Source organism: Mastigoproctus giganteus, chromosome 12 (assembly GCF_048544385.1).
Source record: "Mastigoproctus giganteus isolate SK-2022 chromosome 12, ASM4854438v1, whole genome shotgun sequence".
Classification (NCBI taxonomy): Eukaryota; Metazoa; Arthropoda; class Arachnida; order Uropygi; family Thelyphonidae; genus Mastigoproctus; species Mastigoproctus giganteus.
The window spans coordinates 57,853,469-57,880,851 of NC_143586.1; the positions used below are offsets into that span (position 1 = coordinate 57,853,469).

The 27,383-nt window shown below is 34.1% G+C and overlaps 1 protein-coding gene across 1 annotated transcript in view; it reads left to right on the forward strand.

Annotated features, from left to right (window-relative positions):
- Positions 1 to 978: 978 nt before the first annotated feature.
- The window catches only part of LOC150077089 (cell division control protein 42 homolog), a 40,897-nt gene continuing 14,492 nt past the window's right edge, over positions 979 to 27,383 (forward strand). The window contains exons 1-2 of the mRNA XM_090386881.1: positions 979 to 1,550; positions 24,716 to 24,774. Coding sequence (XP_090243007.1) covers positions 1,358 to 1,550; positions 24,716 to 24,774 — 252 coding nt within the window. The 5' untranslated portion in view covers positions 979 to 1,357. The remainder of the gene's footprint in view (positions 1,551 to 24,715; positions 24,775 to 27,383) is intronic.

Here is a 27,383-nt window from a genome sequence, read left to right on the forward strand (position 1 = left end):
CCATTACATAGCTTTGTTTTGGAAGGAATCCGAAATTGTGCAGAATATAATGCAGCAATAGGCAATATCTGGTGCCAAACAAGTAAGGCTTTGCAATAAAACGTGCATTTATTCTATGGTTTGTTTGCGGATGTTGATGGATGAAAAACTCTTGGCTTTTTCCCAGAAACCGAGCGAATTTCTTGGTAGAAAGTCGTGCATTCTCGCATGGCTAATTCGGCCACGATGTGTGGAAATACAACGATCTTTTAAACAGTGGCAGTTCCAGGATTTTCTAAAGGAGGTTGCTAAAGCAATGTTGCGGGAATCATTGAACTTTAATCATCATATAGCACTTAAATATAAATAAAATTTTTAAAAAAATCCATATTATTTTTTTAACAAGGGGAAGGGCTATAGCCCCTATCTGAGACTGCCACTGATAATAATCAACGTGTGTTGCAAGATAACTTTCACTATTATGCAACTGTAATGCCAATTTCTTATCTGAGGAAAATGTACAGTAAATAAAATATCGCATACAAAAGTTTTAACTTATTTCTTTCCTACATAGATTCTGTTGTTTGTTTAGACGGATAAAGAAAAAAAAATCGAAATGAATATTGTTGCAACGTAGATGTTAAGAGGGCTCAATAAATGTCCTGAAATAAGTCATACCATTCTAAGAATCACGAACATAAGAATGATGCAGAACTTACGACGTAATAGGAAATGTTTTACCTGTTGCGCGTCGACATCACCAGTGGCGTCAGGTACAACTTCGCAACGCAATACAAGCATCTCCTATCTCCTCGGTTAGTTTCTCCTCCTTAATTCATAGCATTACCCCACATCGTGAATTTAAGCTTTACTGTCCAATCAGATCAGATATGACGTCACTAACCGGTTGCACCGATAGGTGTCGGGCTACCCAAGCCCAGCTGTCGGCGTATGTGTAGCAGACGACAGTCAGCTTTCGTTTGGTGCACTTTTAGCTTTTCCTTAATGTGATCTGTGTTTTGAACTTGCTCGTATGTAATATATGTGAGCGAAGTATGTATATTATGCTGAAGTCGATTATATTACAAATAGGATATAATAACTGCAATATTAATAAGAAGACCTTGGGTGACTAACATATTTTTCATTGCTTTTGCTTACAGCGTGTTGCGTTCGTTAGCTTTAAACAGTGTTGTGAATGTTAAACGAAACAACTGCCAGCCACCATTATGGCTTTGGCGCGATGGCCTTTATTTAGGATTTTCATTTTTCTTGAGTGACCTAGAAATGAAGTGCAGAGGCAGTTTTCTTCAGCACAGTTGCTGAATTTGTTTGATATATGAAAAAAGCTGTCCATTTGTGGATTTAAGAGGGGAAAATGCCGCCTCTCGTGCGGGACCAAACAACAAGTCTCCTCTCAACTTTGGATACGTCTCTCGGTGACTGTGTGTGCAAGGTAAAGTGCGTTTTGATTGGAGATGGGGCAGTTGGAAAAACAAGTTTAGTTGTTAGTTATACTACAAATGGTTATCCAACAGAATACGTACCTACAGCCTTTGATAATTATTCAGGTAGGTATATATATTATTTACACTTTTGTGTGAATGTTTTGCATTAAATGGAAATGTATACAAATATTGTTACTCGTTGCTAATTGTACGATTGTGTTATGCCTGTTTTTATATTGCATTAAATTAACACCTTAAGGTGAAGTCAGTTATAGTTTGAGCCGATTTATGTGAGTTATTAAGCGGTATCCAAGGTTAATTGGTGTCAGAAAGGTACAGGTGTTGTATACAGATCGGTGTGGAATTCTGTGTCAATTCCTCAGAGTCTGAAGTTAGGGAATTTTAAGAATTTTTATAGGCTAATATGCCTACTATAAGAAGACTACTGATGTAAAACTACTCTAGTATATATAAAGCCGTTTCCTGGAAATTAAGATACTTGTATTTTGGAGCAACTACCTGAAATATTTATCAGGATCATTGAAATTATGGAAAAAACGCATTATATAACTATATTTTATAGATAGGCCATTTGTGTTTTAAGCTGGGCGTTTCAATTTTATTTTGAGTACCACAAAAAAAAAAAAAAAAAAAAAAAGTTTTTTATATTAGGATGTATCCTATTTAGTTCCTCCTGTTCACCACCCATTTATTTGTACGGCAATGATTGAGGGAACAGTTTTGTTTTTTTTAATAGGAACAGCCAATATTTGTCAAAAACAAAATATTTTTTTGTTGAAAGTTAATACGCGTGGAAACATTATACAGCAGACATAAACATATTATTGGTTATTTATTTCGTCAATCAAGATCTTAACATTTTGAAAAACTTCTCATTAAAGTTTAATCTAAAAAGCCAACTTATCACAGGGAATGACGTTTTTCGGTTCTGCCCGTTAGCAGTGCTGTTATTATGTGCTTTATACTTGCGGTTTAGTTTGGGAATAGCATCTTTATTTTTAACAAGAGAGAGAGAAAATTTATTATCTGTTTAAAACGTCTTTTAGCAATAAAAAAAAAAAGAGCTAGTGGCTCATAATGTTATTAATCACTGTATTTATTTTGGTTATTGGCGAGTCTGGCAATCTTATATGGAATAGGGTCAATCACTGGATTTGGACTCTGTTGGGTACGTTATAGTCCTCCAAGACGGATGCATTAAGTCCATCCTGACTATAGTGCTTTCCGCCCGAGACGAAAAATACAAAAGAGTAATAAAAACTTCGATAAGCAAATGCCTTTGAAACACAAAGGTTTATCTTTGCGTTTCTAAAGGTATTTGTTATGCTTTTGAAGTTCAACAAATATTTTAAGGGAGAACTACTCCATTTTCAAGAAAAAATGTTTTTCACAAAAGCACTGGCACAAATATAATATATAAAGTTATTCGGGGCTCGAAATGGAAAAATTTTAAATAGAATGATCGCGAAATTCGTAAAACAGCAAGCCAGGGGCGTTCCTAGGGAATATGGCACGCAGGTGCCAATCGCAATTTGGCGCCCCTTCAAAAATATTTATATATTTTGTTGTGGTTTTATTCATATAAGGATAATTAAAATCAAAAGTAATACAATTATAATTATTGACAACGAAATTTAAATAATCACAACTAATAAAAGGTATAAATTAAAAATTAATTAGGAAAAAAAAAACAATGAGGTAAAGGTTATACGTACAAAACAGGAAGGGCGAGAAATACAATATTTGTATTGCAATAGAAAATCGCTTTAAAAAATATACTGTAACACACCATTCTTCCATGTTTGGCTGTATAAAAATTGAAAACTTTCTATTTCTTCATACAAGTCAATGGCATTGATATTAGTTGCTTTTGAAGGAGGATCCAACAAATTAGTTTAAGTCCATACAATGTTTAATTTTGGTTTCTTTAGTTAGAGATGGAAATGAATACAGGTCCGATAAAAAATTAAAACTATTATAAACCTTCAGTTGTTCGAATCTCTCTTATATTTGTAATATTGTTATATCTAGTATGACAATAAAAATTTATTTTGAATGAAGCTTCAGGCGAATTTATAGTTTCATAAAGAAACGTTCTTTTCTTTTTCCTCCACAGTTTCCTAGAAAGGTACTGTGAACAGTGTTTCCGGAAATTTTTTGACCAAGAAAGTATAGCCACGCAAAAAAAGGTGCGAGGCCACCTGGGCTTCGCGCGGGTATTAAAGGGTTAATTTATATAGTAAATTTTGGAGTATACAAGCATTATGCACACATCAAAAAAAGTTCAGTAACGTGTTTTAAAATTTTCTTCATATGTGTATGTAAGTTTCATATTTTCAATCGTCCCTTGAACGTTGACGCCCTGGTGCGGTGTACCCGTTCTACCCGCCCCTGCGGAAAGCAATTAATTAACGCACCAGAACGATGTCGTTTCGAGCTCCGAAGTTCTTGCATTTCACCAAAGCTGATGAGTTTCTCCCATTATTTGCCTTCGTTTCATACCCAGAGTAAATTGTTTTTGTATGCAAGGATAAATTTTCTTCTGGACAAAATAGATAGTTGCCTAGAGTTATTTCGTTGTAATTCCCGACTCGATTTGTTGTATTAAATTAAATTGTCATTTAAAATTAGGTGTGCGCATTGTGTGTGTAAACAGAGTTACTTAGATTAGAGGTTCCCAAAGTGTGGGGTGCACGTTGTTTGTATGAAGCACTTTTTTTTAAAACGAAATACAGACAAACTTTTTTTAATCCTTTGTTTGGTTGATGTGGTTTAGTTAAATGTATTTGAAGTTTATATTAATTTATAAAAAGTATGTATACTCATTGGCAGTTTCAGGATTTTCTAAAGGGGACTGAACAGTGTTCGGAAAAGCATTAAGTTTCAATCATCATGCAGCAGTTAAAAAAAAAAAAAAAAACACTGTTTTGGTCATGGTGGGGCGCTATATCCCTTGGGACCGCCACTGCTCATTTTTAAATTTTATGTAAACTGTTTATTTGCACTTGTTCAGGAAGGGGGACTGAAATTAATGAAATACAGCAATATGATGGGGGGGGGCACAAGGTACAAAAGTTTTTGGGAATCCTGGCTTAGACCACGGGTTTTTCAGATTGTTTCCCGGAACCTCAAAACTTTTTAATTTGTACAAGTATATACATGTTATTTTTAATATACTGGGATTCCGTGAATTTTTTTTTAATAAGTTTGCAAAAGTATTCAGCGGCCGAAAAATAACAGAAAAGTACTGCTTTGGAACAGTACATGCTGCAATAATTATGCTATTTTTAATTAAATGAAAGCTTCAAATTAATATTTCAAGCATCATCATCTGATTTTTCCCCTCCCCACAACAGACGCCCGCGTACGAATATTTAACTTTAGACCTCTTTATGGTTATTTTGTCTTGCCCTTCAAATTTAAAAAAGAGCCTCCTGTGTGCAAAATATTACATCAAATAACCTACTACGTAACATCAGTTGCAGCTTCTACTGAAATCGATTATTTAGTTCAAAACAAGTATGCATCGCATTCAAAAGAGGGATATCATTAATTGTGGGAGTTTTGTTTTTTCCTAAAGTCAGGCCTTCGCGGGTGAGGCAGCGAATATTGTTCTCAAACCGTGTATCACAAGTACCACTACTGAATAATATGTTATGCCGACAGTAAGTGATACCTGAGTTCGATTAATTAATATGGCTGACTTTGGGAAATATACTTAACTTTGATTTCATTTTTTGATTCTTGACCAACATTGGGAAAATGGCATAACCTTATTTTTAAAATCAGAAACAATGGACAAAGATACTTTACTTTTCTCACATGGTGAACCATGACAATTTTTTTTTTTTTGGGTTTCAAAGGTAGTGCAAACAATTTTGGAACATATTTCTACTGTTTAAATCGTAGATATTTTATTTTTTCCCCTCATTTCGGACCCTAAAGTATGCCCCAGAATTTTTTGCACGTACACTTTTGACACACTGAGTGTGTTACAATGGGTCATTGATTTTCAAATTATTTTCTTAACTAAATTAAATAGACATAATTAAGTTCATGGTAAAATCCTGATGATAATGAAGGGACAATGTACAATAATTTCCTAATTAAATTAAGTTGTTCATTACAATGCGCACTTAAAAAGATGGATAGACATTATATAATTCCAATCATATAATTAGCCAGACACCAAAACCATTTGGGCCTGTGTTGTTGCTTGCTTCCATTGTTCAAAATGGGAAATTTTACAAAATGGAACTCTTGTCAGGATAATATGTGCAAAAGGCAGCTAATATGTATATGTTACCATTATGCATGTGATGAACCAGAACAGATTTCCACCAGGCCCTCTTTACTTCAATTGCTATAGTAGTGGAAGGTATATTCCATATACCATATGATTTTTTTTGAGAAGATAGTGTACACCCTTGCCTTAAGATTAATTGCCATTGGCATAGTTAATTTACTTTTATAGTATATCCTTTTTTTTTTTTTTTTTTCTTCTTCTTCTTCTTCTTCTTCTATCCATGACAACACTGCTTCCTTTTCAAAAATATATCAATATGCTGGTAACTGTTACTATTGGGCCTTCTTACCTCTTAAGTAGGTTATTAGGGTTGTTATTATATTATTTACCAAAGTTTATGGTTTTGGTTTCTTATATTTGATCATGAATGTTCTTAAAGCGCTAATTCTTCATGATCAGCCTGTTCAATTACTCCTAATGTAAACCATAGCATTGGGATTTTGAATATTTGTAGTTATGAACTTTCTGTGAATCTAGAATAATAATAATCTGACATTCATGCACATCTGTCCTGCAGAAGAAATCCTTTTTTTCAATTTATGTTTATACCCTCTTGTGTGCATTATCCAAAAAAAATTATTTAGAATACCATCATTATTTTTCTCAATCTATTTAAAGCCTGAAACACTTCAGTCAGGTCTCTTTACAAGTGCCTGGAGTCAGAGTACTGCAGTTTGTGTATAACCAGTCTTTTGTAGTAAAAGTCCCCCTTTGTGTTCTTGACTAATCTGGTTTGATCTTCTCTACACCCATTCCAAGAGATTCATGTCTTTCTTAAAATGAGGCTTCCAGACCTTTATGCAGTACTAAAGATATGTCTAACCATTACCTTATAGAATGGAATAATCACCTCATTGTCCCTGCTGGGGTTTTAGTCCATTGTTTATGCTCTTCTTGAAGGTCAAACTGTGCTCCCTGAAGAAATCAATTTACATACTCTATCAATCAGGTTTGAAGTAATGACCATCAATTCATTTACATTTGCTAAGGTTTTTATCCTTATTTTCAGTCCTGTATCCTCCTCTCTTCATCATCATCATCAGTGGATGATGCAACTAGCTCTTGTGGGTCTTCTTCCTGTGAGCCACTCTAGAAGATCAGAGAATTTATTTCTCTACTTATTGTTAAGTCCTTTGTTATGCAAGTGTCTGGTAGATAAGAATTCACTATTTTATCATCCCTGCAGGAAACGTCTGAAGTAATTTATGACCTCCATCTCTCTCCCCAAACTTTCTCCCATGCAGCATAATGTAGATTATTTGAGTTCATCTATCAGTTTCTGTATGATGGTTAGTGCATGTGTGATGGCATATCCTGTCTGTGTTTCTCAATTAAAGCCCAAGATTAGCATTAGCATTAGTAGAGGCATTTGATGCAAGAAAGCAAGCTTATGCAGCATCAGCCAAAAAAAAAAAAAAAACCACTTCCACTTCACCCCTCTGTTCGTTTGAAATACCTGTCCAGCTGAGCCTTAAACTTATTTAGGCTATCAACTTCCACGACAAGGGATGGAAGTCTGTTCCACCAACCACCCGCTGGCTAAAGGCAAATTTCCGCACGTCTATCCTACATCTGTCTTTCCTCAATTTGAATTTATGCCCTCTCAGGTGATTATTCTGAGCGAGAGGAAGAATCCCATCAGCATTGAGCATGCTCAAACCATTCAAGGCTTTATGCACCTCTATCAGATCACCTCGCTGGTGCCTAGTCTCCAGACACTGTAATTTGCAAAACTTAAGCCTTTCTTCATAAGAGCACCCCTTTGTTTCATTCACTAATCTTGTTGCCTTTCTCTGTACTAGTTCCAGCAGCTCTACATCCTTCTTGAAATGAGGCCTCCAGACCTGTATACAGTACTCTAGGTGTGGCCTGACCATTGCTTTATACAAGGGAATAATCACCTCCTTATCCCTGCTAGAAAAATTCCTATATATCATTGACAATACACCATGAGCTACTCTTGCAGCCTGTCTGCACTGCTCTGAGAACTTCATATCTGCCTGCACAACCACCCCCAGGTCCCTTTCATTCTCTACCACTGTCAGTGTAGTACCACAGAGTTGATACGTTGCTCTGGGGTTGCTGTTTATTTTCAATTTTCAATTGACATGATGTCTTTCAATCTTTCTTCATGAAGATGAAATCTTCATTTCATGAAATGAAATGAAGATTTCAATCTTCATTATTTTCAATGAAGTCTTCCATATGGTTGAAAGTGCATTGGGTGTAATAGCTGTTGAATATTTTGATTATGCTCTGATACATGAGTTGAAGGAGTGAAGTGTCATTTTCATGTTAGGATGAGAAAGTTGTAATGTCTCTTGGTGACTGGGGCATTGTCAAAAATCAGAACACTTTTGAAGTTGAGATTTTGTTTCTTTAGACACCTTTCCACTTCCAGAAAAAAGTAGCTGTGGAACCAGACCAAAAAGATTGTAAGTAGCTGATGTCTTCTTATTTGATCATCAGTAAACAGGAAGATGATTTTTATGTTTTCTGGGCAGCAAAATAGGAAGGATTGCTTTGTGAGGCATAAGAAATTAAAGTATTAGACACACCCTTAAGGGTGCAGATTTAGCTGGGGTCTATACTTAAGTACGGGATGGAGAAACACAGGTTTCACTATGAAGTCACTGGAAGTATTGGCATAAAAATCAAGTGATAGCCTGGCCATTGTTGCTTTTTACAACTCTGGGCAGATCTCTCCTTATTAGGTAACTCTACAGCATTAAAAACCTGCTCAAGTTTATAGCTTTTCTTGATTAATTTCTTGAGTACCTCCACACCTTTGCAGACGATACAAAGGTTGGCAGGGTTGTTAAGGACACTACTGATGCTATGCTGCTGCAACAGGATCTGGAAAGGTTGAGTAGATGGGCTGAGAGGTGGCAAATGAAGTTTAACACTGACAAATGTAAAGTACTACATATGGGGAAACAGTAACCCCAGATAAATGTATTAACTCTGTGGTACTACGCTGACAGTGGTAGAGAATGAAAAGGACCTGGAGGTAATTGTGCAGGCAGATATGAAGTTCTCTGAGCAGTGCAGACGAGCTGCAAGAGTAGCTCATGGTGTCTTGTCAATGATATACAGGAATTTTTCTAGTAGGGATAGGGATGTGATTATTCCCTTGTATAAGGCATTGGTCAGGCCACACCTTGAGTACTGTATACAGGTCTGGAGGCCTCATTTCAAGAAGGATGTAGAGCTGCTGGAACGACTACAGAGGAGGGCAAAAAGATTAGTGAATGGAACGGAACAAAGGGTTGCTCTTACAAAGAAAGGCTTAAGTTTTGCAAATTACAGAGTCTGGAGACTAGGCATCGGCGAGGTGATCTGATAGAGGTGTATAAGGCTTTGAATGGCTTGAGCATGCTCAATGCCGATGGAATTCTTCCTCTTGCTCAGAATAATCACCTGAGAGGGCATAAATTCAAATTGAGGAAGGACGGATGTCGGATAGATGTGCGGAAATTTGCCTTTAGCCAGCGGGCAGTTGGTTTGTGGAATAGACTTCCATCACTTGTTGTTGAAGTTGATAGCCTAAACAAATTTAAGGCTCAGCTGGACAGGTATTTCGAACGAACGGAGGGGTGAAATGGGAGTAGTGGTTGTGCTTTTTTTTTTTTTTTTGGCTGATGCTGAATAAGCTTGCTTTCTTGCGTCATATGCCTCTACTAATGCTAATATTTGAAGCTGTTTTTTTTTTTTGATCCAATACTGCCTCTTGTGCCAACTTAAAGTTCTGCAGGTTGTAATGCTTCTTATAATTATCAAGGTGCACCTTGCTAGTTTAAAGTTCTCAGGATCTGCACCTCCTGACAAGTTCTATTCTAAAGGAATTACGTTTGAATGCATCATGTCAAAACTGCAATGACGCAATGCACTAGCTTATATGTCAGTTGAATTCTTGCAGTTTGAGACTTTTTGCCCTTAAAAATTTTTAAGGCACTTTTTTATTAATCCTCCTAGCCATGCTCATGCTTAGTTTACCTTTTCACATACACTTAAGGAACCTTTTTATTATCGATGTAATTGAAATCAACAGATCTGCTATCAATGATTAGTACTGTACTCACTATTATATTTTATGAAAACCCCAAACACAAGAGGCCCTGTAGTGTTTAGTACCATGTATGGGTTGAAGGTTGAGAAGATGAAAGGGTATTTGTTGACATTAGACTTTAATTTCTGTAGACTGTAATATGTATGAAGGAAAATTGTTCCAGAAAATGGAAGTTGAATGAATAAACGAGGAAGAAGAAAAGTTGGTTCTGTGAGTTTGAAATTGTACAGTAAAAGGATGTTGACTGGCTGCAGCATGTGTTCGGATGAGAACTGTTTTGGAAGAGAATGGGAATCATAGAAGCCAATTCAGAAGAACAGTGCCCATGGAAGTATCTATAGAAAAGGCATGCAGCAGAAACAGAACATCTGTGAGACAGAGTGGAGAGACTTTGTTAGAAATAAGTCATTAATTAACCTAACTGCCCTCTTTTGAATGGAATCTAGAAGCCCGAGAGAGGTTTTGGGGGTACCACCCCAGATGTGGAAACAATATTCTATGGTAGGGCAGATTTGCAATTTTTACGGAATGAACAGCTGTTTGGAAGAAAAGTAACACCAAGAGCAAAAGAGAGAACCCAGTTTTTTTTTTGGATGCAGAGGAAGCAGTATTTGTAATGTGCTTATGCTAAGAGAGAGAGAGAGAGATTAGAACAGGGTAATCCTCAATACAGATATATGATCTTGCCTAGAAATCAGAGTGCCATCAAAGATAAGCATAGGAGCAGAAGAATACTTTTTTGAAAGATTATAAGACAGGACTGAGTATCAGAATTATTGAAATCAACTAAGTTATCTTTGCCCCACTGGAGAATTAGGTCAAGATCAGCATTTAAGGAATTGGTAGTGGATATTTGAGAAGTTGAAGCTGTTTGTGCAGGGCAAGGTTTCTCAAACTGGAAGGTAGAATGCAATGTGCTATAATCAGCAGAACTGGATAGGATTTCTGATCAATGGAAAAAGGTCATTAATGTACAAGAGGAAAAAATGGGAGAAAGAACTGAACTTTGGGAACACTAGCATTAGTGGAGAAGTTAAAAGACAGAGAGCCATCTACAAATCACCTGCAGTGAGCGATCAGAGAGAAAACTGGATATCCAATGCTACAAAACAGTTGGCAAACAATAAGATGAAAGCTTATTTAGAAGACCTTTATGAAAAACACAATTAAAAGCCTTTGAATTGTCAAGAGCAACTGATTGAGTTTTGCCAAACCTTTCCATTGAATTTGTCCATAGATGGGTAACAAAATCCAGAATATCACCAATGGATTGACATTGACATTATACATACTGGCAATCATCGATCAGATAGGTTTATAGATAGTTTAAGATTGGGCAGTTAATTAATTTCCTCATTACTTTAAAAGAGTAGAAGTAAGTGTAATGGGATGATAAATGGATGGGAGGGATTATAACCCTTTTAAGGAAGTGGCTGGATATGAGCAAATTTTCTTCCAAGCAGAAGGAAAAATACATTTGGAATAAGAAACTGAAAAAAAGTGACACAGAACAGGAGTAAGTTCAAGAGCACATGTTTTGAGAACAAGTGGAGAAATTCCATCAGGAACTGGAGTTTTTTTTAGCATAAAGATTGTTCAAAATCCTTCTAATATACTTTTGATGGAAGGCCACTGAAGCATTGAATGGAGTGTACTGGAAATATTAGGAGGTGGTTTACCAAGGTCATCAATATGTGAGTTGGAAAAAGAAATAGAATGCTATCAGGTCAGCTTTATTTTTGGCTGAAGTGGCAATAGAACCATCTGGTTTTGACAGAGATGGGCAAAAGTTGCAGCCAATAGATTTGATAACAGACCAGAATGCTTAACTACCATTTGGACAAAAGCAATTTTTCTATTCTTAGCCTTGTTAAAATCTAGTTTGGACTGATTAATAAATGCTTTACAATTGTTGCAAGCTTTGGTGTAGGCAGAAAATGAACCTGGAGATTTGAAACAAGCCAATTACAATATGCAACATTGTTCTCTTGAACAGCCTTTGCACATTTATTGGAAAACCAAGATTTAGATAAAGGATGAGATTTTAAGGTGAAGTGAGGAATAAAGGAGTGTATCCCTACAAGAATAATTTCACTGTCACAATCTGAGCAAATGTTGACATTAGAAGATTTAAAACAGTAATCCGACAAGGAAAAGAAGAAAATAAATCTCGCAGATCATCCCATTTTGCATTCTTATAATGCCAAACAACACTAGGTTAAGAATGGCCATGAGTAAAAAGCTCCATTGGAGAAGAGACTATCACCAGGTTGTGATCTGAGGTGCCTAGAGACCGCTCACTTCAACCATGTATTTAGAATCACTTGTGAAAAAAAGATCAAGCGTGTTGGCTGCATGGTTAGGATTGTCTGGCATTCTGATAGGTAAATTATATGCCCTATATCAGAGGTTCCCAAATTTTATACCTTGAGCTCCCTTAATTTTTCATAAATTTCATGCATCCCCCCCCAAGTTTCAGAACAAGTGCAAATAAATAGATTTTACATAAAATTTAGCTAAGAAAATACATACTTTATAATTAATATATACTTCTATATATTTAATCTCAAAGAAATAAAATATGAATAATATAAATAAATAAAAAAAAAACCATGTGCCCCCAAGAGTGCATACCCCACACTTCAGGAACCTCTGCTCAATATGTTAATACACTACTATATTAAAGCAATATGTAATGTGTGAAACACGACCACATGCAAATAAAGTTCAACACAAAAGAGCAAATTCTGCTGTGGTGAAGGTAGTAGCTGATGCCCTTGCATATACATATATAGATGAGATGAAGTGCACATGCAAAGTTTAATTTTGTGAATAGCAGAGGCTGAGTAGGTTGCAACTTGCCAGCAGAGTCGTGGCATACAGCACCAGGGTGGTAGAGACTGAGGTGATAAAGACCAATTTCTGTAAACACTAAGAGATGGCAAAGACTAAGGTGACTAAAAGTTCAATGTATCAAAGAATGTGTTTTGTTGTATTTTATATTAACAAATAATGAATTTTAAATTTAAAACTTTTTTTTTTTTTCCCCCCAATATTTCTCAGATGTCTGACAGAAGGAAACAACTCTCTGGTTATGAATACAAAAAAAGAAAAAAAAATGAAAAGTGACCAAATAACAATTTAAATTTTTTACAATATTTTAGCAAGCTAAGTAAAATGTCAAAAGATGAAATTTTAAAACATTGTTCAGATTTAGAATTACAATTATCAGATGCCACCATGAGGAATGTCCAAAAGATATCGTTGCTATTGCTCTTGCTAATGAAATACAAATTTTTCAAAATTTTATGTCCATGAATCAGACTCCACAACAAATTAAGTTTTATATCCAAAACTGATTTAACTACTCTACTTCCTAATATATTTATTTTGTTAAGCATAATGTTAACAATGCCAATATCAGTAGCTAGTGGTGAGTGCCCTTTTTCGAATTAAAATTAATAAAAAAATTACCTCAATGCATTAACCAAGATTAAATATAAATAATTTGGCAATAATATCTATAGAAAGTGGTATTTGTGATTCTTTAGATATAAAAAATATTATGACTGATTTTGTTACAGCCAAAGCAAGACAAGTTAAATTTATATAATATTTTATTATTTACATTTTTATTTTAAGTTTATATATAATTTTATTTTATTGTCTGCAGCCATAGCAAAATAAATGTATTTATGTTTTTTTATTTTATTTTTAACATTTACTTCATGTATCATAATATATGTTATTTTGTGTTTAAAAATAAAATATATTATTTTGGAAATATATTTCTTTAATTCCTAAAAAAAAAATTGATATAAGAAAAATTACCGTGTGGGGTTAGGGGCAGCAATAAGAGGTTTGCACCAGGCCGAATATATAGTCTGCACGGCCCTGCTTGCCAGTATGCTCATTTATTGCCTTGTGAATTGTAAGCAGGTAATTGAAGTAACGTCATCAATGCTTGAGGATCACAAATCATAAATTTGTGGACAGCAGTGGGCTGTTGTAGTAATATCAGTTATTCCCTTCCTGATTCATAATGTAGATATTATGAACTTATTGTCAGTGTCAAGTTATACTTTATTAGTTAACAGTGTAGTTGCTCAAATAGCATTAACAGACTGATTAATATTCTACAAGTATCAACCTATATTCATCAGTGACAAGACTGCTGAACAGGTTCAGTGCAACAATTTTTAAGACCCCCCATTTGATGTTGTTTGCTTACCAACTGAACTGATGAATGAAGGTATATTCTGAACTTTTTCCATAACATATGTTAAAGAGAGTAAAGAAATATGGCAGTAGAACTGAAAAAAGACAAACTGTAAAATAAATTTGCTGTTTGCCACACAGTTAAATTGAGGCCCAATACAGTTGCATTATCACCAATAAATGAAGTGTACATTCATGTTGTGCATAGTGTGCTTAGCATATTCATTAAGCAGTTACTAAAATTAATGTTCTGAAAATTGGATAATAAAAATTAGGAGTTTACTGACAAACTTATTTAGCCAGTTTACTTTGCTTAAATTTCATTTTAGAAGAGTTGAAAGAGGAGAATGATGCTGGTTTAAGAGTTCTTGTTACAGTCTGTGGTCATTGTTTCTTCCACGTTTCTATTTCAAGGGCAGACCCACAAAATTTAAATTATCTGGCTTTCTGGCACATAATGGAAATGTTAAAAAGAATGTTTTTAGAAATTTTTTAATTTTTATTCAATATTATCTTAATGGACTACCCTGGAATCAAGTTCTCAACTTGCATTTGAGAAAAATTTTATAATTCATGTAAAAGATTTTGTAATAATATATCAATAGTGCTAAAAACTACTTATTTTTCTTGGAAAATTTATTTTCCTGGATTATAATTTTGACACACAGATTAATTAAAATATCATCCAAGTTTCTTGCGACAACCCAAGTAACTGATTAAAATAAATAAATATATACATAAGATAAAACAAAGATAAAATAAGATAAAAGCATTAAAATACAATAAGATAAAAGCGTTAAAATACATAGAAGCTTTCGAGACAAAATGCCTCTTTATCAGCTAGTCAGTGAGTGGTGCACTTCAATATATATTGATGGTTACAATAGCAAAAGTCAGCTGGGCATGATCATGTATCACAAGTCATACCCAGCTGACTTTTGCTATTGTAACCATCAATATATACTGAAGCACACCATTCACTGACTAGCTGATGAAGAGGCCCTTCGTCTTGAAAGCTTCTATGTATTTTAATGCTTTTATTATATTATATTTTAACACTTTTATCTCTGTTTTATCTTATGTATATATCATTTATTTATTTTAACCAGTTATTTTAGTCAGTCGTCACAAGAAACTTGGATGATGTGCAACCCGACGCACAAGGTCTGTTTTCTAATTAAGATATGTTTAGAATGCTGCTTCATCCTATCAATAGGAGGTAACAATCTAATGTAAAAACCATTCATACTGTCATGTAAATTTAATGCACAAATATTTTAATGATCAAAATATGATTAGGGCCAGAATAAGTTCAATAAAATATGATTGAGTGAAGTCTTTTGCTCCTAATTTATTTTAGCATTAGCATTTTAGAAAGCAAGCTTATATAGCATTAGCCAAAAAAAAAAAGAAAAAACCCTTATTTTACCCATCCATTCACTCCAAATGTTTGCCAAGTTCTATCTTGAATCTATTTAAGCTATCAACTTCTACAACGACAGATGGAAGTTTGTTCCAGCAATCAACCACCTGCTGGCTAAAGGCAAACTTCCGCATATCTATCCTACAACTGTCTTTCCTCAATTTGAATTTATGCCTTCTCAGGCGATTATTCTGAGCAAGAGGAAGAATCCCTTCAGCATTGAGCATGCTTAAACCATTCAAGGCTTTATACACCTCAATCAGATCACCTCGCAGGTGCCTAGTCTCCAGACACTGTAATTTGCAAAACTTAAGCCTTTCTTCGTAAGAGCAACCCTTTGTTCCATTCACTAATCTTGCTGCCCTTCTCTGTACTCGTTCCAACAGCTCTACATCCTTCTTAAAATGAGGCCTCCAGACCTATATACAGTACTCAAGGTGTAGCCTGACCATTGCCTTATACAAGGGGATAATCACCTCCTTCTGAATTCAGGGGACCTCCCCTGAATCTCTCATAATTATGGCTAAGGCTTTGCTTCCTTTCCCACCTCCTTTAATATAACTGGACAGATTCCATCCACCCCAGGTACCTTTCTTGTGTTTATCTTCAACAATTTCTCCTCCACATTATTCTCAGTTATTACAAGATTATCTAGCTTACTGCCAGAGTTGAATACACCTCTGGCATTGCCCTCCCTGAATAACTCCTCATGTGTGAATGTTGATGCAAAATATTCATTTAGTTTGTTAGCTACCCGAGCAGGCTCATCAACAGTTGAACCATCGATATCAAGATTTTATTGCAGTACTGCTGAATTATTCCTCAAATGTAGTGATGTTGTTATTTTACGATATAATAAACTATATTTTCCCTTTTATAAATATTTCTGTATCATTTTTAGAGCACGTATTACCTAAATATCCTTTCCTCCACCCTTTAATTGTCCTGGATTTTAGGTTTTAAAACAAATTTTTCTCCCACTTGTGGCCAGCAGTGTCTGTAAATTGTCTTTTTAAAATAATACTTGAATGTAAATATTTATTCATAAAATTGTATATAATTTTTTCGTGTATTAAGTTATCCTTAATTTTTAGCATATTGCACAGTTTGCCAAAATTGTACTGGTGAAAGTTGATATCTTAGCACTTTTTTTGTGTTTATTGAAAAACTGAAATTTTTGTTTAATGAAAGGATAACCTTTTATATTTTAATATAATGGAAATGGATACACATTAAAGAACTCGAGGATTACTTAAATATTTCTAAAATTAATTAATTGCAAAAAGCAAATGGTGGGGAGGAGGTTTCAGAGAAATTTGAGAAGGAACATTTCAAAAGGTGAATGAACAAAACCTGTAATTCCATGTATTTTTTGCTATTCAGTTTAGACTGACTTAGACCTCCACAGGCCATAGAGACCAAGCATGCACAACCTAGTTAATTGTTGCTGGATTGTTGAATCTATTGTAGCTGATGGGGCATAGATTTAAACTGAGGATAAGACAGTTGTAGAATAGAAGATTTGCCTTTAGCCAGTGGGTAGTTGATTGATGGAACAGATGTCGATCTCTTGTTGTGGAAGTTGATAGCTTAAATAAATTTAAGGCTCAGCTGGACAAGCATTTGGAGTGAAATGGGAGGTTTTTTTTTTTTTTTTTTGCTGATGCCACATAAGCTTGCATTGTATGCCTCTGCTAATGTTGATTTTATGTGCTCACTGCCTTTTATGTGCTTAATAAATAATTTCAATGGAAAAAGGCCAAAAAAGTGGTTCTTTCAGAACTCCAACCCCAGATATAATACTTTTGGACAGCTTTAAAAACACTTTACAAATTAACTGTTTTCTTATTTATCTTAATCTGTTATTTTTCCACTGTTTATTTGCATAACTTATCTTAAACAATCAAATATTTTCTATATGTCAAATATATTATATTGAAATAAACAGAAAATACCTTAACTGTAACTATACAGCAGTGGTTCTTAACCTTGTGCTGCAATCACTTAATAAAGGGACAGTGTTGTGACACATAAAATTAATAGCCACTGATGTGTTACCATAACAGATAAATTCCTGTATTCTCTGTTTAGCGCATAACTTATAAAATGCAAAACATGTTCTTGAATGAACAAGTGAACTAATCTTTTTATGACCATTAAGGAGATTCTGTTCACTCAAAAAGAGATTGCCAGAGGTAAAAGATTGAGAAACACTACTCTGTGATAATAAATTATAATTTATTCATTTGCAAAAATATACAATTAAATCCTGTTTCATAATTTCGTGAATCCCAAAATTTTTTCCAGATGTGTTACAAAATAATATACAATATGTTCTGTGGATATACAAATCATGATATAGATATTGGTCATGGAAAAATTTGAGAAATCAGGCGAATAAAAATTCAAAATTGTTCATGTTTTTTTTTTAATTGCACCTATATCTTCAATCTTTTCAGAACACAATTGGGAAAATCCATGTTCTATATTTTTTAATTTTTAAAACTCCCTTTAGACTTGTCAAGCAAACCAATGCAAATTTAAAAACCATTCACTTCAACAAACACTTTGATTAGATGCCAGCATGTCAATAAGAGGAGCACTTGCTGCACAGAACTTGAAGCAAGCCTGTCAGCAGTTTTATTCCAGATGATACATCAGTGTTATGAAGTCAGAGAGCATTTCTGATTGGAGGAAAGCACATGGCAGTAAAGCAAACAAACACGATATACAAATGAACAAAATAAGTGGAACATGACATAAGTCAATCAACATATGCATATAATTCGGTGTAACTTAATCATGAATTTTTCCTAATTGTTGTGTGACAATTAACAAACATTTCTGGAACTTTCTATAGTGAATTCAAAATGGCTATTAGGAATTTCAGCTTTGTGGATGGAGTAGATGAAGCACAAAAATTGCTGAAATATTATCGGTATCAAATTGACCACATGCAACTGAATCTGGGTTAATTAATATTGTTAACTTCTTTTTGTCATTGAAAGAAAGTCCTATAAATAAGCCAACTAAAAATCTAGCCAAGATACATGTAACTTTGCATGTGAATATATATTCTAATTTATTACTGTAGAGTGTTAATATTATAATTCATTTATCTATTTTGTCTGTACTGTACTCTGTTCTTTCTTAAGTTGGTGCCTAAGAAAAGCCTGCCTTAACTTATACTTATTTTATTTAATACACTTACATACAAAATATAGTTCAATAGTGTAAATAGCATTTAACATTTATCAGTTTGGATCTAAATATTTTAGTAGTAGTACTGGTAAATGATGCAAGAAAGCAAGCTTATATAGCATCAGCAAAAAAACACATTCAGTACTTCACTCATGCATACCCTCTGAGATTGGTACGGAACTCAAAATAGTGGAGTATGAAAAAGAATAATGGCAAATAATGAAAAAAACAAACAGACAGTTCATCCATCCATACCCTTCAAGAATTTGTCTAGTTCTTCCTTGAATTTATTCAGCTCATCCACTTCCACAACAACAGATGGAAGTCTGTTGCAACGATCAACCACCCACTGACTAAAGGCAAACTTCTGCACGTCTATCCTGCAACCAACCTTTCTCAACTTGAATTTATCCCTCCTCATGTGTGTAGTCTCAGCAAATTAAAGAATGCTATTAACATTCAGCTTACTCAATCCATTCAAGGCCTTAACACCTCAGTCAGTCACCCCTCAGGTGCCAAGTCTCCAGTCAGTGAAATTTGCAAAACTGAAGCCTTTCTAGGCACCCTTTTGGTCCCTTCACCATTCTGGTTGCCTGCACCTGTTTCAGCAGATCTACATCCTTCCTAAAGTGAAGCCTCAAGACCTGTATATAATACTCATGATGCAGCCTAACCATGGCCTTTTACAAAGGGATAATCACCTACTAGCAAAGTTTCTATATATCATTGCCAAAACTCCATAAGCTGTCCTGGAGCTCATGGAGATTGGAGATTTTAATGTTCACAACTCAAGCTGATCGAGATGCTGCTGAAGCTTTTGCAATTACTAATGACTTCACATGGATTGTTCATTTACTTACCAGAATAACAGACAATGTGAACCACATGTCACCCTACACTCTTGATCTTTTATCTCACAAATAACCCTTCAAAGTACACAGTCAAGGTGCATGGTCCTCTATGCATTTCAGATTACAACTTTGTAGTGGTCTCTTCTCCAGTGAGAATTTCTCTCATGGCCATTCTCAGCCTTGTGTTTGGCAATTTAAGAATGTGAAATGGGATGATTTGCAAGATTTCCATTCACCTTCTCCTTGGTTGTATTACTGTTTTAAATCTTCTGATGTCAGAGCTTGCTCAAGTCATGTCAGTGAAATTATCCTTGTAAGAATGAAATCCTGCATTCTACACTCCATCTTAAAATCTCATCCTTTATTTAAACCTTTAGTTTCCAATAAATGTGCTGAGGCTATTTCTAAGGGTTTTGATTGTGTTCAGCCTAATTCTTTTAAACAAACTCCCATTTTATGGATTGCCGACTGTTTTTTGCAATTGGGTATCCAGTTTTCTATCTGACTACTCACTGCAGGTGATGGTAGATGACTCTGTCTTCTAACTTCTCTGCTAATGCTAGTGTTCCCCATAGCTCAGCTCTTTTTCCTCTTATATATAAATGAATTTCTATAAATGAAAATACTGGTTGCAGGTAATATTTAAATGGGATAAAGATAACTGAAATAATTTTAATCCTTCTAAAACTCAGCCCTGTCTTATATCTTGAAATAAAGTCTGCTGCTGCTACACTTATCTTCAATGATCTAAGTTTTCTAGACAAGATCATATATCTTTATTAGGGATTACCCTTATTTCTAATCTCTCTCCTGGATGTAAGCACATCATAAATATTGCTTCCTCTGCATCTAAAAAAAAAACTTTTTTCTTTTTCACTCTTGGAATTGCCTTTCTTTTAAACAACTACTCACTGTACAAATCTTGAATCTACCCTACCATGGACTATTGTTCCCATGTCTGGGGTGGTGCCTCCAAAATCTCTCTCAGGCTTCTAGACTCCACTGAAAAGGGGGCAATCAGATTAATGACCTGCCTCTTACAATGTCTTTCCACTCTGTCTAGTAAACATTCTACTTCATGCTTTTTCTATAGATACTTTTAAGGGCACTGTTCTTCTGAATTGGTATCTCTAATTCCTCCACTCTCTTCCAAACCAGTCTGAACACTTGCCACAGTCACTCAGCATCCATTTACTGTCCAATTTCAAACTCACATAAGCAATTTTTTTCTTCTTCTTTGTTTATTCTTTCATCTTCTGTCTGGAACAGCTTTCCTTCACATGTAATTCCTGAAAGTTACAATCTAGAGAAATTGAAGTCTAATATCAACAAGTATTTTTGGTCTTCTCAACCTTCAACCAAAATACTAAGTTCTATAGGATCTAATACCATTCATGTTGGGGGTTTTATAAAAAAAATTAAATGAAAACTTGTTTGCATGTGAATGTAAACTGTTATTAATTAAAAACTAACTCTAAAACTGCTTTATTACTGATTATCTAGTGTCTTTGAAGTTGTACTGTGAAGTCCATATCGACATTTGCAAGTACACTAGATTGTGTAATTTGTATAATGCTCTGCAAAGTTTACAGATCATACTTTTATATTCTGATAATCCAGCATTACTTATAATTTCATCTAGTGTTGATTATCTAATAAAATAATTTTTAAAAAATACATAAAACTGTAAAGCACAGAGACATAATTAATCAAGAAACAATCTCAGTTATTTCAGGTCTTTTTGATTCCTAGTGCCATGTATAGTAGATAAATCAGCTTAGTTATGATATCATTTTGAGTTTCAGCAGTTATGTACAGTACTTTGTTCCTGTTATTATAACTTCACCAATTCAATGTTTTTGCCTATCATGCTTGTGCTATGATATAATTGGGACAGTTTGTTGATAATTAAACTTTGCAAATTTAAAAGCTTTTAAATTTCTTTATGATTATCTTTTATTCCTATATGTTAAATTAATTATAAATGATCAATTTATCATAAAACACTAACATGCATGTAAAACACTATGCACATCAAAGCTACAGCTTCGACATGCATAAATACGTTATACATTCAACCATATTGGCAAACAGGAGACTTATCTTTCACATTCACTTGGAAAAGTTGTTTTGGTTTTTAGGAGCATTAGCAACTAAGGCCATATTGCTCCAGGATATGCGGTGGTTATTCCCTGACCTTTCCGCATCCTCCGTATTTGGTGGTGACGGGCTCGAACCCCGGTGTAATCAAGAAGCGTGTGCTACGCACTGCTGCTCCTTCCCACCTGGCTACGGAGGCGCCTCACTTGGAAAAGTGGTATGTAGTAGGGTTAGTACGCTCATATGTTAGATGATCACACTATTAGATGCAGAATTATTGTACTTTCATCCCAATTGAAATAATAAAATACTAGGTATTAATTTATTAAAAAGGATGTATAAAAAAGTTAAAATCAATTTTTTTAAATTAACCGAATTTTTTATTTTGTTATTAATAAAATGAAAAGTAAATAACTAATTTGTTACCAATTAATTAATTAATTAATATATTTAATTTTACTTCACTGCATATATTTTCACAATGCTATATTCGCTCAACATTTTGCAGTACAGTACTTATTTACTGCTGGCACTGTCATTAATATTACACTGAAATGTATTTCACAAATCTTCTGTGATTTAAATATGTAATAATTCACTGTTTAAATACAAAAAAAAAAAACCTTCACAAAATAGCCACTTTTGAATGCACATGTGCCATTTTGCCTATTCATGTCCTGATGGAGGAATAAATGGGCAATATGGTGCTGCAATAAACATATATCCAATTCTTTAGCTATAATATATGTGATACCTATGGAGGAGAAATAATTGCTAGATTTTTATTCATCCAGTTTTAATGCAATTTGCAATGACTTAAATCCACAGGTTCTCAAACTTTGTGATACTGCAATCCCCTAAAATATTAAATGAATTTTTGCAACCCCCACTCCTTACTCCATGAGTAAAACTAATGATTACATTGAGATTAATATTGAGAAATAAATTAATAACTCAGTAACTTTGATGGTTAATATTTTTATTGGAAATAAACATCAAATTTATAATCCTGTAGTAAGAAATATAAATACAGTTAACTAATGAACAGACATCAAATAAAACTTTGTTAGCCTTATTTTTTACCAGCACTATGATACAAATAGAAACAAAACATAATAGCATAAATATTGATATGAGTGGAAAAAGGGGCTTGTGATTTGGTTATTGAAGCAAATGTTGATAACATATGTGAGATTTAACCCTCATTTTTACTATGAATGAAGATGACTCTTATATGTTACACATTCAGCTGTGACTCCCCTCTAAGATGCTTGACCCCCCCCCCCCCCCCCCAGTAGGAGGTTGTGCCTCACAGGTTGAGAAACGCTGACTTAATATTTTTAAAAGAGCAAAATATAAAATTTTATGAAACTTCATCCACTGGGATTCAATTTTTTTTAAATGCAGAAAGGTAGATGGACTTGAAGACAATGAATTGTCTCAATACCCAAAAACATCATTGTTTCTAACATTCACATGGCTGCTGCATGCTTTCATGTTGAAACAAACTTAATTCTAGTCTTCTTAATATATTTCAGGATCATGACCATAATCCCATCTTTTGTCATTTATGGAAGCTTTAGAAAGATATTGTAAATCTCTCTGGAGGTTCTTACACACATTAGCCTGGTTCTGCTTTTGCTTGTCAATCAGTAGACAAGAAAAAATTTCTCAGAAATCCATTGTGTATTTACATCTTGTATCAGAATTCTTTGGCTTGATCCATATGACAACAAATTAAAAATAGCAAGACTGTTTTTATCTATTTTCATCCATTTCACCTTGGAGATGGAAAACCTCAATTTTCATCAGTTAACAGAAGTTATTTCACTTTTTAATTTTGAAAGCCAGTCAGATATTTGAGTTATACATGTTTTTGTCTCTCCAGAAGTAAGTTTTTAACATGAAGGTTTCTGTAAAAAAAATTTTCTAGTTTGAAACAGAACTTGATGCATACATGCATTCTGTAATGTTAGTCATTTTCTGAAAAACAAATTGCAGAGAGCACTACTCATGACCTTACTTGCCAACTACCAAGTGATAGGTCCAACAGTTTAATATTAATGACAAACAGTTTGGCAAATTGCATTCTACTGCTATTAGCAACCAAATTTTATACTGACTACATTATCTCTCAGCTAGTCCAGAAACTTTAATCCTCCCCATATGTGAGCATTTAGTGAACTAAGATTTAGTTTTAGTTATTCCATATGTGATGACTCCATTGTCAAATGAGTGCATATACATACAAAACGATTATATAAAAACAGTTAAGGTTTGTTTGTCAATATCAGTAAAGTATGTCCAAGTCACAAATAAATGTGTAGAGGCGCACCTTCAGTATTGTTGAAGTGCAACCGTGGCCCATTGTTAGCATATAAAAGCTAACAATGCTAATTGCATAGGGTGTCAAGGGCTGCTTCTGTTTATTTAATATATTTAATTTGCTTAATTAATATAACTGGGAAGTGATACGATATAAGCAAAAAGCCATTGGAATAAAAATTATGTAGTATGATAAGAACTTTCAGACCATGTAATCATTTACTCCTTGTGCTAGTTCAAATTTTTGAGTGCCACTTGGCAATTTTATGTGTAGCAAAACTACAAGAGCGAATTGCTTGTAATACTTCACATGATTTGCCCTATAGAATTATAGACTATTTTAAATTATTCATCTAGCTCAGGCGAGTAAAACTGACTTCCCTACCAGGTTAATGTTGTAAAATCTTTATGAAAATAATGATAAATGGCATATAGAAGATACACTAATATAATAATTAAATAAAATTCATAAATTATGAACTTTAATAAATGTGAATAGCTATAAGATTGTGTATTTTTGTGAAAGATATAAATGTAAAAATATTTTTCTCAATAATGTCGACTAATGTATTGTGTGCATGCTAGTGCTGCCGGTAAACTCCTGAGAACTGTTGATCCCTCACTATGAGCAGTTCTGAGTTTGGCATCATCCTGATCCTTATTGCTTAATTGACAAACTGTAAAACCTTTATATCTTCAATCTGCAGAACGGTTTTTAGTTTCATTATTAGTTGTCACTTACGTTAATTATCTTTTATATTATTATTATTTCAGTGGTCGTAACTGTGGATAATCAACCAGTTCGTTTGCAGCTGTGTGACACTGCTGGTCAGGTAATTCTTATTTTCTTGATATAAATAGTTAGGAACCTCAATCATATTTTGAATTTTGTTTTATAGGCCATTGCCATGGAAAGAATGGCAACCTTACTCAAATTTGGTAAATTACTGAAGTTTCTATTATATATACTTGTAAATCAGACTACTTGGTTTTGTTGCTACAATTTCATCACCCTATCCATCATAGTACTGTAGTAAATTTTAGTTGAGAATGAAAAATCCTTGGTCTTGTCAATGATATATAGGAATTTTGCTAGCAGGGATAAGGAAGTGATTATCCCCTGGTATAAGGCAATGGTCAAGTCGCATCTGGAGTACTGCATACAGGTCTGGAGGCCTCATTTTAGGAAAAATGTATGGCTGCTGGAATGAATACAGAGAAGGGCAAAGAGATTGGTGAATTGAACAAAAGGGGATTGCTGTTACCAGGAAAGGCTTAAATTCTGCAAATTGCAGAGTCTGGAGACTAGGCACATGCAAGGTGATCTTGATTGAGGTGTATAAGGCCTTGAATGGTTTGAGCAAACTCAATGCTGATGGGATTCTTCCTCTTGCTGAGATTCTGCACCTGAGAGGCCATAAATTCAAATTGAGGAAAGACAGTTGTAGAGTAGATGTGTGGAAATTTGCCTTCAGGTGGTTGATTGCTGGAACAAACTTCCCTCTGTTATTGTGGAAGTTTGGCAGATTAAATAAATTCATGGCTGAACTAGACAAACTTTTGGAGTGAATGGATGGATGAAACAGGAAAGCTTCTTTTTTGTCTGTTGCTATATCGAGGGCTTAGTGTCAAATAACATTAACTACAAACTTGCATTTTTGTTTTGAGAAACTTTAGTTTAACTTTATACAAATGACAATGCATATCATGTCATAGAAATGTATTTCTCTAGTAGTTTACAAGTTAGCTTGGTCTATAAGCACATTTTCTTGGTTAATAACAAAAACGTTTACTACAGAATGATTTTGTAGTTAATGTTGTCTGATACTAAACCCTTGATACAAGCTTGCTTTCTTGCATCATATGCCTCTACTAATGCTAACGCTAATATTTGGAATAACTACAGTAAGAAAATAGCAGATCCAATCTTTTCTAGTTGATATCACTTCTAAACAAATTAGATAAATCTAATTTGGCATACTGTTTAGACTGAAATATAGTCCTTATTGATTGTGATAAAGATAAGGATTGTCACAGAATAGCCGACCATACAAGAACAGCTTTATCTGTGATCCATAGGCACTGTAGTTTAGCCTGAGAACTAGACCACAATCCTCCACCCTCTATTTCCACCATTAATATGATCCACACTAGTGTGGTTGGAAAAATACCCTCCTCCCCACAGTATTCCACTGCAACCTGACATAGTTTTATATATTATTTGTATTTCACTATTGTAATTATTACTCGTAGTAATTACAACAAAGTAACAATAATCATTCATTATGTGCAATAGTGTCATCTTTACACATTCAAAAAAATTTGGAAAAAATGCTCAGTGAGTTTATGGTTAAGTAGTAAGTAAAGCCATGCAGCTTTAAAAAGGGTTGAAAAATTATTAATACAATAACTTAAAGTTATTTTGCTCATTCTTAAATGATTAATCAACATTTGTAAGATTAAAATATGGTTTTTGGATATGCAGTTTCTACCAGTTCAGTTAATCTTCCATATGCTTTAGCTTTGAAACATTTAATTCATGTATTCCCAATATATCCACCCTCTGTAGAACTGGCATTACCTCTACAGTTCAATAACTGCATTATAAATTCTATAGATGTAACAAAACTGCACGATAACTGTAGGTTGTTTTCAGAACTTTATGAATTTGTTTGTGACAAAACTGGTTCAGTCCATTTTATGTACAGTAGTTTTATCTGCAATCACTCCTAAGTTACTCCCATTCACAGTTAACTATCTGTTGCTTCACACTAACACAAGGATTTCTTTGCTAAGTAAAAAACAAGTTGTTTATCCTTCAAATGGATAATAATGGGTCACTAATGGCACAGTTCTTATTATAGTAAAAAAGATATAAGAAAAGAATAATTTCCATGGTGTGTTAGTGGCAGCTTCACTAATGCTCCAGAAATTATTAATCATATCAAAGAAAGTAATCACTAGCCTAAGTTTTAAGCCATGATTACTAATGGATTGTCATATCAACTGAAACTAGTGCTCTCTAAAACCCTTGGCTTGACTTTAAATATAATACTTGGCATTCATTAATCCCATGTCATTTGTCTAGTTCTTTTGAACTAGTTTTTGTCTAGTTCAAAACTATCATTAGTAGAGCATGAGCTCTACTAATGATAGTTTTGAATTGAGGTATTCTTAGAAATTTAATTTCTAGTCTACCTGAGTAAACTTTTGTTTTTCCCTTTTCAAACTTTTTTTTTTTTTTATTCTAGCTCACTTTTTTTTTTCCTTCCAAATTCCAATGCTATTACATGTTGTAGAGCTAGAATTCCTTCAACATTATCTCCATCATGTAAAACATACCTTTAACCTCCTGATAGTGACTTGCTCACCAGCAGCCAACTAACTCCAAACAAAACATGGTGCAAAGGCACTGACCCATTCAATAGGGAATCTTAAGTGT